Genomic DNA, 13643 nt, shown 5'->3' with positions numbered 1-13643 from the left:
TTGCACGATACAGTTTGACCTCGAAAGCTGAGGCGCAGTGCGCTTCTAGGCCCAGCGACAGGCCTGCTAGCAACTCAGGGGACACAGGGGCCCTGGCATCTGGCTTCCTTGGCTTTTCTCTGGCCCACCCCTCTAGCATCCTCCGCACCCTAAAGTCGCCTGTCGTGTCTGCCTTCCCGGCTGCCTTTGCGTAGAATGCCAAAGCTGACAGGCGGCCAGATATAGTGGAAACCGTGTACCCTGTGTCGTGCAGCTGGACGCAGTACTGCATGAGGTGGTCCACCGGTATAGGCCAAGCCAGCTGTAGCTGCTCCTTCCCCCTAAACTCCTCAAAAGCCCGGAAACTCCTGGCATAGCCATTCCGAGTACGCGGAGCCAAAGAGTTGTTTATGGCACGCCAGGCCTCACCCCTCCAAGACTCCACAGTGCCACGGGCATCTCCTCTGGTGATTCCTGGGCTAGAGGGGCCAGGCTCCTGAAGCGCTCTATCTGAAAACGGGATAGTGCATCAGCGCAATTATTTGTTATTCCAGGAACATGGCGAGCTGAAAAGAGGATGTTATATTTGAGGCACTGTAGTACAAAAGCCCGCACCAAAGACATGACTCTAGGGGAGCGGGAGGACAGTGTGTTAACGATGTGGACCACAGCCTGATTGTCACACCAGAAATGCACTGAATGATTGGCTAGAGCCTCCGGCCAGATGTGAACTGCCACAACCATTGGGAAAAATTCTAGGAAAGTGAGGTCCCGTATTATGTCACTGGCCTTCCATTCTGCTGGCCACCGCTCGGCACACCACCTGCCCCGGAAGTAAACGCCAAACCCATGGGCCCCCGCTGCATCAGAGTGCACCTGAAGTTCTGCCTCGAGCAAAAGGTCTTCCCTCCAGAAAGATACCCCATTGTAACTTTCCAGAAAATGGGCCCACATGCAAAGGTCCTGCCGCATGGCAGAAGTGACCCGTATCCTATGGTGGGCGGCCCGCACGCCGGCCATGGCCCGGCAGAGGCGACGCAAAAAGGCACGCCCCGGCGTGACTACCCTGCATGCAAAATTCAAATGTCCCACCAAGGATTGGAGCTCATGTAGCGTGACTTTCCTTGCCCGCTTAGCCTTAAGCACGAGGCCCCGTAGCTCAGCAAGCTTTTGGACTGGCAGCCTCGAAAGCTGGCCCACGGTATCCAGTTCGATACCTAGATAGGTCAGTTTGGTGGATGGGCCCTCAGTCTTTTCGTGGGCCAGGGGCACTCCCAGCCCCTGGCACAATGTATGAAATCGCTGCATGAGCTCCAAACACTTCTGCGAATCGGGGGGGCCGGCAAAAAGGAAGTCATCTAGATAATGTGTTACACCTGATAGACCAGAAAGCACCCTAACTGCCCACTCCAGCATGGAGCTGAATTTCTCAAATGCTGCGCATGATATGGAACAGCCCATAGGCAATGCCTTGTCAAAATAGAATTTGCCTTGAAATGAGAAACCTAGGAGATCGAAGTCAAGTGGATGGACGGGGAGGAGGCGGAATGCAGACTTAATGTCGCACTTCCCCAACAGTGCACCCTCTCCAAAATTGCGTATCAAACGCACTGCATTATCAAAGGATGAATATTTGACCGAACAAAGCTCCTGGGGAATGGCATCATTCACCGATCCGCCCTTTGGGAATGATAGATGATGTATCAGCCTAAACTCCCCAGGAGCCTTCTTTGGGACTATACCCAGTGGTGAAATACGCAGGTTTTTTAGGGGCAAGTCACTGAACAGGCCTGCTACTCTGCCTTCCTTGACTTCCTTATCAATTTTCGTTTTAACTATACCCTCCATCCCAGTTAATGACTTCAGGTTCCTGGCCATGCTATGAGCCCTAGGGCCCACCGCTGGGATCCGAAAACCATATGTAAAACCATCCAGCAAATACCGTGCGTCTAAGTCCCTCGGGTAGGCAGCTAAAAGGCGCCGGAGTTCGAGAACTTTAATTGGACTGGGCGCCTTTTGGAGCAGCGGCAGTTCCCCCACCTCCTTTCTGACCCCAGCCCCGGTCCCCTCGACCCCGCCTATTGGGTCGGCCCTTGGGGCAGGAAGTGACGGGGTGGGGTTCCCTACAGATGGGGCATTCATGTCTGTATCTGCAGGGGTGATGATCACAGCGGCCGGTGGAACTGAAATCCCAGCAGAGCAAGCGGGGTTGAACCGCCTGGCCCCCAGGGGGCCTAGAGCTTGGAGCGCGATCGATGAGGTGTCCGCTGTGGGACCTCTCACCCTGCACAGCCCTTGCAGGCATCATGCACTGCATCCACAATTCACCCTGCGGGACATCCCAAGCAAGTGCCGGATTACGAGCCGCTCGCAGTCTGAAATTCTCATCGTACTGGAGCCAAGCCTGGCCCGTGAACTCGCTATAAGCACGATTAATGATGTCCAGATACTTGACCAAGGCCAAGGCCCTGGATGGCTGTTCACGCACAATCACCCCCTGATAGATAAGGTAACCTACCAGCCAGTTGGGCCAAGTGCGGTCCACTTTCCTCCTCCGCCACTTATCGTCATCTCTATGCCCTTCCTTGTCTCTCCCTTTTGGCTCCTCATCCCCATTCAGGAGTGAAAACATATCCACATATTCCCCTCTAAGTATTTTGTCTGTGAGGGCCTGGGGAAGGTGGGATCCCAAAGGAAGCCCCATCTCCCCATGTGCCATCAACTGAGGTTGAGGGCCCTGGCCAAGCGTAGCTGCAGCAGTAGGCTGCCCAGCCACTGTAGCGGGCCCTGTGGCTCCCCCGTCCAGCGTCCCCCGGGGGCAAGTGGCCTGCTGTCCTTGCCAAACCTGATTGACCACAGACATTGGATCCTGGGCAGTGGCAGCAGGCTGGCGAGAAGGCTGCCGCCCCCGCCCAGAGAACTGTGTGGGCCCCAAGGCAGGCAGTGCTTCATTTGACTGGTAAGGGGGTGGCAAATCCATTGCCTGCTCATTAACTAAAGACTCCCCAGTAGATGTTGTGGCCCGTGACTGTGTGTGCACTGGGGACTCACCTGATTCCGGGAGCCTGGGTGGAGAGCAGCTCTCCCCTGTTGGTGCAGGGGCAGACTCACTGCCCTCCCTGGGTTCACTGGCATTCCCCTGCTCCAGCGTATCCATACGCCCTGCAATGTCATCCATACGTCCTGCAATCACGGACACAATCTGGTAAATGGATTCTAAATCATGAGCCCCCTGTGGTGAGGCCCCACCCCGAGCAGGCGGCCTCCCTTGCCCCACGATTCCTTGCACCCCACTCACTCCTTGAAAAGCACCGCCCCGCTTCCCTTTCCGGGCGGTCGTGCTTCTGGCTTGGATGTGCCGGGCCACGTGGCCAGCAGCCTGCCCCTCCAGCACTTTCAGCGTAGGCTTACGTGCCCTTTTAGACCTTATGGCCTGTGAGGGCTGTGTGCCTTTCCTTGATCCCATGGCTGGTAAGGCCAGAGGTTGAGGGGTCAGAGAAGGAATGCAGGGGCTTCCGATTCAAAAACGTGCGCGAAGCAGGAGGCAGATGCTGCAGCCGACAAAAGTTTCTGTTCTAAAACGTGCGTGAGTGAGAAACAAAAGCTAAGCCACCAGCCCCTTAACAATGGGGGCAGTAGGACCCTGTTGCCGGGCAGCCCGTCCGCAACCCGGCTTCCTAAACAGGACAAAGGATATGACCCTTAAACGCAGAGGAAACAAAAGGAGCGAAGCAGCGTGCGGACAGCGGGAGCTGCTGATACCCTCCGTGCACAAGCAGATGCTTGCCACCCCCTTGGGAGGACTGTACTACGCGGATGCCCCCCCCCGCCTTTCTCCCTCGCTCGGATACTTAGCCACGTGTCCGGGTGTGAGTTCCTCTGTTCCTCCGACTGCCTGTCTGCTCCGTCCGCTTCCAAAAGAGGGAGGAAATTTCCACCCCGGCGCTCTTAAGCCCTTTCCCCCAGGCCCGCCCTCTTCCCCACGTCAGGCAAAGATGCAAGAGGACTGGCTCTCCTTTCGCGCCCGCAGACAAAATGCGCCCCTCCCCTCAATTCTTTGAATGTGGGGAGGGGGCGGTCTTATGGTAAGTATAGCAGGTAGTTAATGGTTCTCCCCTGCTATTCCCATTTTAGTGGCTGTAGTTATTGATCATAATTTTTATCACACCCTTCCTCTGAGGCTTTGCCATTTCAGTTTTATCTTCACAACACCTTGTAGCTCGGGCATCATAGCTTAGTGCAGATTGGACCCCAGTCTGTTGCTGCAACAACTACACTATAAAAAACAATTTTTATGAAGGAGGTGTGATATCTCGAAACACCCATACACATTGGGTACAATCTTGAGGAATTTTGAGAATTTCCCTGGCATCAAGGTCCCAAATCACTAAATTGCTTTTAAAACCTCCTGATAATATTATGTACTGGGGGAGGGGAGCCCTGTACTCTTCATTTAAAACATCATCTGAATTTTTCTTTATATGTAGAACATATTGTCTTTAATTATCAACTTGCTGGGACTCGTGTGCATTTTGAAGATGGTTGCGGCCCTTCTTGGTTAGATTATATTGTTTTTTAATCACTTGGCTTTGCCTGAATTCTCTGATGGGCTTTCTGTTCTTAATTTCCAAGTTGCAGATCCTGACCCCCAAACATTGGCCCTTAGAATTGTTTTTATGGGCAGAAATCGATCCATTTGCCTTAGGCTGCTGGCACTTGGACCTGGCCTCCTCCCAAGTTCTTCTGCCCCCCGTATACCACAGCCATGCTACAGTGAGACTTGTGATGGTCTGAGAGGAATGTGGCAGGGGACAGTGAGGTGACCGCAAGAGGGAGTGCTCCCTTGCAGAGGAGCCTCAAGGCTGCTTAGATGTGTTGAGTGGGTTCTTTGCAGTTCTGGCAGTTCTAACAGAGAAACCGGATGACACCTTCCTACTGCTAATAAGGATGAAAAATGCACAATAGTTCTCCTGTGCATGCTACATTGAAATGAGTAGGGGCTGTGTGAGTGCTCCTTCACAGAATTAATTGCATTCTTGCACAACGTGCTCTGGTGTGTGGGTCAGATTTGTCTCCCCTCTGCTGCTGGTTTTCTTGCTCACAATCTGCCATCTCTGAAGGCAGTATCATCTTTGCTTATGGCAGAGCTGTGGCTGACTGTGGGTCATTTTCTTTATAGTAAAATAGGTTTGGGTGAGTGTCCTACAGTACCTGGACTGCTTGCCCTGCCAAGAATTACCCCTTCAGTTGCTGCAATGAAAACCTTGGTTTGAGCCACTATAGCTAAAGCAAACCCAGAGGATCTGGCTATGGCTTCTCCTTTTAATTTTTCATGTAAAAACTTTTAGCACAGAATAATCAACTATTCTGGGTAAATAGCTATTTCCAACAAGGCCTTCTGTAAATCAAACTAGTTTTTATTGTCCTCTTGGGGAAAATATGCTGTGCATTTTAAAAAGCACATAGAAATACTTCATATTTTATTCAGGTTTAGTACTTTTCAACTAAAGATATGGAAGCACTTCTCAAACATTAATTATAATTCCTATTTACAATTCCATCTGAATTTGGTCTTATTTTACAATTTAAAAACCACCATGAATAATGGCCAGTTCATCTGACTAGATTTGCTTACTGAGACTGTGTTAGTCAAGAAAGGCCTCAAATGGGTTTTTTGCCACTTCAGGGTGATTATGCCGAATCCAAAGCCTGGCCTCCATTTTATTTTTATTTTAGTAAATCCAGCTGAGTAGGGCTGAATTAATCAGTATGCTAAGTATACTACAGCCAAATGGACTACTGCCATTTAACTTTTTCTCTGAAGGGACCGGAAGTCTTTTAAAAAATCACATTGTTCAGAACAAGGGATCTGTTTATAGGGACATGTCAGGGGAGTCCAAACTTTTTTCTAGGCTATAACAAAATGTATGTCTAAACCACCTTAGCATGAAGATCAGGAAAGGGTTGTGTGATTAGCTAACGCGTAAGATTAGCAGAGCCCTGACCTGGATGGCCCAGGCTAGCCTGATCTCATCAGATCTAAGAAGCTAAACAGGGTCGACTCTGGCAAGTATTTGGATGGGAGACCGCCAAGGAATACCAGGGTTGTGACATTGAGGCAGGCAATGGCAAACCACCTCTGACCGTCTCATGCCTTGAAACCCTCCCCCAGGGGTCACCATAAGTCAGATGTAACTTGACCGCAAAAAAACAAAATAAAAACAAGATTAGCAGAGCTGTTTCTTTGCCAGTATAAGAACAGAATTTTGCTAACTGTTTCCAGTCTGAAAAAATGTATCCTCTTTTCCCTTTGATTTTCAGATAGAATCATTTAATTCTGCAGGTAACCAACAAATCCAATATTTGTCTCCTTAGAACATATACACTCCCTACTCATGTTCCCTGCTTACTAGAAACTCAGTATCTATGGAACAAGGAAGTTGGACAGCCACTTCTATTTGACATGTCCTTCGTACTTCTGTCTTTCATATTTTACTGTTGAAGTGTGTGAACCTCAGACAAGAGATGAGTGAAATCCCATGAAGGAATTGGGGCTCTGGACAAAATTTCTACCCCCCGGAAAAATTCCTCAGTTATTCATTATTTAGAAAAAAATGTATGCTGTCAATCCAGGAAGCTGCCAAAGATAGCGTACAAAATAAAAATAACAAAAACATTTTAAGACATTAATTAAAACCCAGCATTAAAAACACAGCCCTACATGAAAACATGGATCATATAAACAGCCCACTGACAGCTTAAATAACAGTTTTCAGACTAAAGTACTATTAAAAGATCAACTCCTTAATTAAAAGCCTGGGTGAGAAGAACCGTTTTGGCTGAAAGAGAGCAACATAGGCAGCAGACAAGCCTCAAGGCGAAGAGCATTCCATCGGCCAGGTGCCGCTACTGAAAAAGCTCTGTTTCTGGTTGCCACCTGCTTGACCTCTGAAAGTGAGGGGAAAGCAGAGCAGAGCTTGTGAGACAGATCTTAACTGACAGGCTGGATAATACAGGAGGAGGCAGTCCTTCAAATACCTTGGCCCATTTAGGCTTGGCTGTAGCTGGCCTTTTGGATGAGCTGAAGTTTCCAGACCATTTTCAAAGGCAGCCCCACTTAAAATACGTTACAGTAATCTAACCTAGATGTAATCAGAACATGGCTCACCATGGCTGCATCATGCTTTTCAAGGAACGCCTGCTATGAGCCACAGTGGATTGCTGGGTCACAGAGGATTGTAGTCCAGGATCCAACAGTACAACCAAGCCACAAACCTGTTCCTTCAGAGAAACTGCAACTCCATTCAGGACAGCCTGACTCCTCAGTCCTTCAGCAGCATTGTCATTGACCAACAGCATGTCAGTCTTGTCTGAACTGAGCTTCAGTTTATGGGCCATCATCCATCCCTTTACCCCTTTACCATCTCCAGGCACCTGTTCAGGAATTCCACAGACCTACCTGACTCAGTTAAGAAGTAGAGTTGGGTGTCCTCTGCATATCGGTGGCACCTTATTCCCTTGATGATCTCTCCCAGCATGCAGCACAAGATGGAACCCTGTGGAAACCCAGAACATAATTGCCATGGGGCTGAGCAGCAATCTCCCAGCACCTCCTTCAGGAAGCAGCCAATCAAGTAAGAGTGGAGCCACTGAAGCATGGTACCCCCCACCCACACACACACACTCCCAACTCAGCCAGCCTCTCCAGAAAGACACCATGGTATTTCAAAGCCTTGATGGAAACTGGTTTGGACTTATGATGTGAACTGCATTTTTCAAAAATAACATCACTAAGGGAACAATCCTAAGAAGGTTTACTCAATAGTAAGGCCAATTTTATTCAATGTGTCACCCAGGAAACAGAAGTCTAGATCTATTTTTAAAGATATCGGGTGGATCCCTATCTTCTGTGAATTAAAGAACTTTGTGAAAGTAAACCTTCCTTCCCTTCACACAAGAGAGATGGGATGACTTTTCCCGATCCCCTTTCCTTCCTGCAACCCCTGTGCTGCCTAACATTTTGTTCAGGAGAGTCTGCCATGTTTCTTAAGCTTATGGTGCACCAGAAAAATTTCAGCACTATGGCTCATAAAAAACAACAAAAATGGGGTACGTTAGAAGGAGGAGGTGTTGCTATCAATGACTACTGACTTAGCTATGAATGGCAGGGCTTTGATAAGTTTAATTTATTACATACTGTCAAAGTTGCTTATAAGGAAGACATGGGAAATATGCACTCCTAATAGTTTACCCTTCTATGCATCCTTCTTATTTTTATAGTTATTTAAGAAGTGTCATATGCCTAGAGCTATTTTGACATCTTGACCTCACTACAGTGCAGAAGTAAGCATGCTTAAGCAGACTGGGACTTCCGGTTGGGCTGGGCAGCGTTTCGGTCGCATGTTGATGCAGCTCCTAAGCTTTGTTTTAAATTCCTATCGTTTTTAGCCAGCTGTGTCTGTGTTTGTTTTTTTCCCCTTCCTCTTTTGGCTTACCCCATTATTTCTAAGTCTTCTACTACTGTTATCTTAATTTCTGCATCAAAAGTGCTGACTTCGAGAGGCACCCTCGGAACTTTGAACCTAGCCTGCTAACTACGCTGGCAGGCGGGGTGGTGGTGGTGCTGCTTTTCTCAGCTCCTTTTTCTCCTTTTATTTTCATTTTATTCTTCTATATTTGATTTATATATCCTTGGGGGCAGTTTACATATTATCTGTGCGACCTTGAGTCCCTGTTATGGGGCTTTCTCATCTTTAACTAAACCACAATAGTTTTGGTTGCTTTAACTGAATTATAATTATTTTGGTTTGGTGGCATTACTCCCCACTGATTCCAAAGGTTTTTTGGCTACTCTCTTAGCTCAAGATAAGAGTAGGTTCTTTTCTCCTTTTCTGTTCCCACTCTTTATTTTATTTTTATTTATTACTTGATTTGGCTTGAGCAGGGAATGGCTGGAGTGTGATTGACTGGTTTAATGAGATCCAGCTGCTAAGTTAAATGCTGACACTTAGAAATACTAGTGCACTCCTAGGATACAATAGGAATCCAAGAGCTGTTATTATCAGGGAGCTACTGTAATAAATTTTAATCTCTTATTTTAATTTATAGAGTGAATCGGAAATTTAAGTTAGTATAGAAAACGGGAACGAAATGGGGATATCCTTTAAAAGATGTGCCAAACAAAGTAAAATGGATTTTTTTTTTGTAGAGGGAGCCCTACAGGCTAATAATAAATATCAATGCCTAGCTGAGAAGTCAAGACTATCTCTAATCTCCAACTCTCAATCTTTGCAACCCTCACAACTAGATGTGGGTTCAGAGGAAGAAATGGGAAGCAATTTATAATGGATGGAACACTTTAATAAATGCCTCAAGGAATAGCAATTCCAAACAATTCTGGGCATTAATCTCTTCCTCTCAAAGTACTGATAAATTAATCACTTTCTGTATTCCTCCAAGGACGTGGGAGTGATACTTCTCGGTGTTACATGCCTCCAACGGACCAGTGGACCCTACTCATGAACAACCTGAGAATTTACCATGTTGGTCGGAAATAACAAGAGAAGAAGTTGGGGAAGTCATCAGGGGGATCAAAACAGGTAGAGCACCTGGGCTGGATTTAGTTCCACTTGAATTCTTTCTGGCTAATCTAGACTGGTGGTGTGATATATTGGCACCTATTTTTACTGTCGTTAACCAAACAGGTCAAATCCCTAGCATATGGTGAAGGGCAATAATTGTCCCTATCAATAAGAAAGGGGATAAAAACGATCCAAGTAACTACCGGCCTATCAGTCTACTACTCATACTGGGGAAAATTTATGCTTCTGTCCTGCTGTGTCGCTTACTTGACTGGATCTTTAGAGAGAACATTATTGGTCCTGAGCGGGCAGGCTTTATTAAAGGACGATCAACCATCGATCACTGCATGCTGCTATATCATCTAGCTAAGAAATACATGGCTGTTACAAAAAGACGCCTGTATGTGGCCTTTGCCGATCTGCAAACAGCCTTTGATTCAGTCCCCAGGAAGTGTCTATGGGAAAAAATTAAGGAAGACTACAATTGACCGAAGACTCCTGTGGCTAATACAAAAACTATATGAATCTTCAGTTGCCCAGGTCCGCTGTAGTTCAGAAGGGCATCTGTCTAATTCCTTCTCTATACAAAGGGGAGTAAGACAGGGATGACTGCTGGCCCCTACACTGTTTAATCTCTAAATCAATGACATGGCCTCCTGATTAAATAACCAACAGTTTCAGCCACCTATATTGGCGCAAACTCCTATTTCACTCCTACTGCATGCCAACAATACACTGCTACTGTCTAGATCTCCACTGGGTCTACATCTTCTGAGTGCTTTTGCAGAATACTGCTGCTCAGAGGGCTTGACTATAAATTATAGTAAATCTAAAGTGATGCAGTTCTCTAGGTCCTCACGCCAGCAGAGACAACTTTGGTGTGTAAATGGTAACCTCATTGACCAGGTCACTCAGTTTAAATATCTTGGAGTTTACTTTCAGTCCAATATGCTCTGGACAACTCATATCAGAAATGCACGGACCAAAGTGCTCACTGCCATAAAGGCAACAATCTGATTTTTCTATTCTAAAGGTGGTCAATACATTCCTGCTGCCATTACTGTTTTTAACAGCAAAGTAGGATCACAGTTTCTATACAATGCGCCTATCTGGGTCGAAGCCTGTGGAGAATCTATCGATTCCCTTCTGAATTATTTTCTTCGTAAAATTACTGGTGCTCCTAACTGTGTTGCTGAAGTATCGTTGCGTGCTGAACTGGTCCTTAGCTCCCTTGAAGCTCAGATTTGGGCTGTGACCTTTAGATTCTGGGTTAAGAATTATTTCTCCACGTTGAATGGATATTTACATCTTCTCCAAGCTGACTCTTATCAAACCCCATGTAGTAAACTGGTCGAATGTCGTATCGTCTTTAGGAATCTCTCTTTCTGACCTAAAAGAGCATGGGTCATCGGCAGCTCTTTCCTCCATCTTGAGTTGCTTGCAAAAACTGGATTCTGGAAGTACTAAAGTAAGAGCACGTAGAGTGTGCTCACCTCTATACCTAGGTCTAAACTTGCTTCAGTCCCTCCCAATGTATTTTGACTTTCTGATAATCCTGCAATACAGACGACTATTTATGTTAGCTAGACTGAATACCATTCCATCAGGGGAATTAATAGGTTGTTTAAATAGAGTACCATATTGTAAGAGAGTATGTGAATGTGGTTCTGGCCAAATAGACACTCTTCAGAATGCTTTGTTTAGCTGTGACTTGCTCAGTGAGGCTAGAGACAGATGGATAAAGCCTTTTATCCAGGAATCTGTTTCTAAATTGGATAATTTGAGAGTTATTTTAGCAGGGGTGGATTTTAATATTACATTGCCAGTTGCATAGTTACTTTTTTTTTCTTATTTTGATCTCAGTGTGACATTGTTCAGGGCCAAATTGGCCATGTGAACAATATAATTAAAGTAAGCTTAAGCAGAGCCCTGACCTGGATGGCCCAGGCTAGCCTGATCTCGTCAGATCTCAGAAGCTAAGCAGGGTCAGCCCTGGTTAGTATTTGGATGGGGGACCACCATGGAATACCAGGGTTTCTGTGCAGAGGAAGGCACTGGCAAACCACCTCTGTTAGTCTCTTGCCATGAAAACCCCAAAAGGGGTTGCCATAGGTCGGCTGCAACTTGACGGCACTTTACACACACACACACAAGCTTAAGCAGACTGATTGAGTGGTGTGTAAAGTTTTGGGAAATGCTTATATTGCAGCCATCTAGTGGCAGAAAATAAAATTGTGAGCAAAGGAGAAACTAGTACTGCTAAGGTATAGTTATCTAATTTGTATACTTGGGGGAGTTCAATTATTTGCTTTAATACAAGGGACTAAAGTTAAAAGGTTGACATTTATGGTTGTGACTGAGCTATTATATTGCTATGCAGGTGGCACATGCTGGTTCTGCCCACCCTGGCACCAAATCATAGATGGACTAAAGGGGTTCCAATCCTGGGAAAGAAAGAACTGAATATTTGTGGGAGGGGATGTAAGACTGAGCAAGTCTTTGTTATGTTCTAGCACAAGGCTAGAAATATAGAAATAGGTAGAAAAATAGCAAGCCATGTCAAGCTTCTTCTCAGCTGTGATCTTTAATATTATTTGTAAATCTGCTGAGTCACTGTCATTGACTGATATTGCTACTGAGCTGCAACGATCTCCCCCATTTCTGTGGTATCTCTACTGGAATTGCTCACCAAGGAAGAGGAGGGATCCCCCAGAGCACCACTGAGAAAAGGCTGCAGGAGATACCACTTGCCAAACAGCTTCATCTTCTTTAAGTCACTAGGACAGGGGTCTGCAAACTGCGGCTCCCGAGCCACATGCGGCTCTTTGGCCCGTTGAGTGCGGCTCTCCGAACTTGGTTCGGAGCCCCTGCTCTTGTGCCTGCTCGCGCCGGCAACCGGACTGCGGAGCCGGCGCACCTGAGAGAGAGAGTGGGCGAGCGGGTGCGCTGTCTCTCCCCCCCCGCCGCCATGGAGAATGGCCGAGTACCCCTTTCCCTTGCCCTCAATGGTTGGGAGGCTAAAGCCTCCCCTCCCCTCTAGCCGCGCGATTGCTGGGCGGGCGGCTCCGCGGTTCCTGCCCCCCCGCCTATCAGCTGTTGGGCGGGGTAGGCTTCCTTTGGTAGACCTGGCCTCCGGCTGAGTCCCATTGGGAGGCCATGTCTACCCACTGGCTTTCTTGGCGGTAGACCTGGACTCCGAGGAGGGGAAAAAGTCCCCCTTCAGAGGCCAGGTCTACCAATTGGCTTCTATGGGCCTCCGGAGGCCAGGTCTACTGCCAAGAAAGCCAGTGGGTAGACCTGGCCTCCCAATGGGACTCAGCCAGAGGCCAGGTCTACCAATAGGCTTTTATGGCGGTAGACCAGGCCTCCAGACGAGGACTCTGGATGGGGAGGGGGAAATGGCAGGGACTTACAATGTAATTTTTATCAATAAATAAGATCACTATTAAGTATATCAAGTTTTATTCAGTGTACCTATAGTTTAATTAAGACTTAAAACTTTAATTAAAGTTTATTAAGTTAATAAACAGTGTACCTACCTATATAGTTTAAGTTTAAGAAATTTGGCTCTCAAAAGAAATCTCAATCGTTGTACTGTTGATATTTGGCTCTTTTGACTAATGAGTTTGCCGACCCCTGCACTAGGAGAAAAGTTTCTCCTTTCCTAGGTGTTGTATCCAGTCTCTGGAGGAACTGTAAGACCCTGATTTGTAAGGCCATCCATGTATTATGAGACTTTGGGAGTATGGACTTAATAGTGTGAACTTAGGGAACCTTAGCATTTGGTTATGTGGATTCTGTTTTAATTAAATATATTTATTTTGCACTGACGAATGTGATACAAAAAGTATCTTCCCCAGCCAGAACCCGTTGTGTAGACCCCAGCCCAGTGTACAGTGCTGTGGCCACAAAGCCACACCCGCTGCCGCCTTCCAGCTGCAACCTAAAACAGAAAACATTAATGAGAGCCAGACAAAGGCCTGACATAATTCTTGTAAGCCAATGATCGCCACCGCCCAATGGCCTTGATCCTTCGCTCCCGAAGGCCCCATGCAGCAGCAGTAGAGGCAGCCCCGATCCTAA

At 47.0% G+C, this 13643-nt stretch overlaps 1 protein-coding gene across 1 annotated transcript in view; it reads right to left on the bottom strand.

Annotated features, from left to right (window-relative positions):
- Nucleotides 1–7377, bottom strand: part of LOC130488193 (uncharacterized) — a 46106-nt gene extending 38729 nt beyond the window's left edge. The window contains 1 exon segment of the mRNA XM_056861803.1: nucleotides 7148–7377. Within this exon segment, the coding sequence (XP_056717781.1) occupies nucleotides 7148–7377 (230 nt within the window).
- Between the last annotated feature and the right edge of the window lie 6266 nt (nucleotides 7378–13643).

The sequence above is a fragment of the Euleptes europaea genome, chromosome 16 (genome assembly GCF_029931775.1).
Source record: "Euleptes europaea isolate rEulEur1 chromosome 16, rEulEur1.hap1, whole genome shotgun sequence".
NCBI lineage: Eukaryota > Metazoa > Chordata > Lepidosauria > Squamata > Sphaerodactylidae > Euleptes > Euleptes europaea.
Note: the sequence above shows the minus strand (reverse complement) of the source record. Positions and strands in the feature narration are given on the sequence as shown.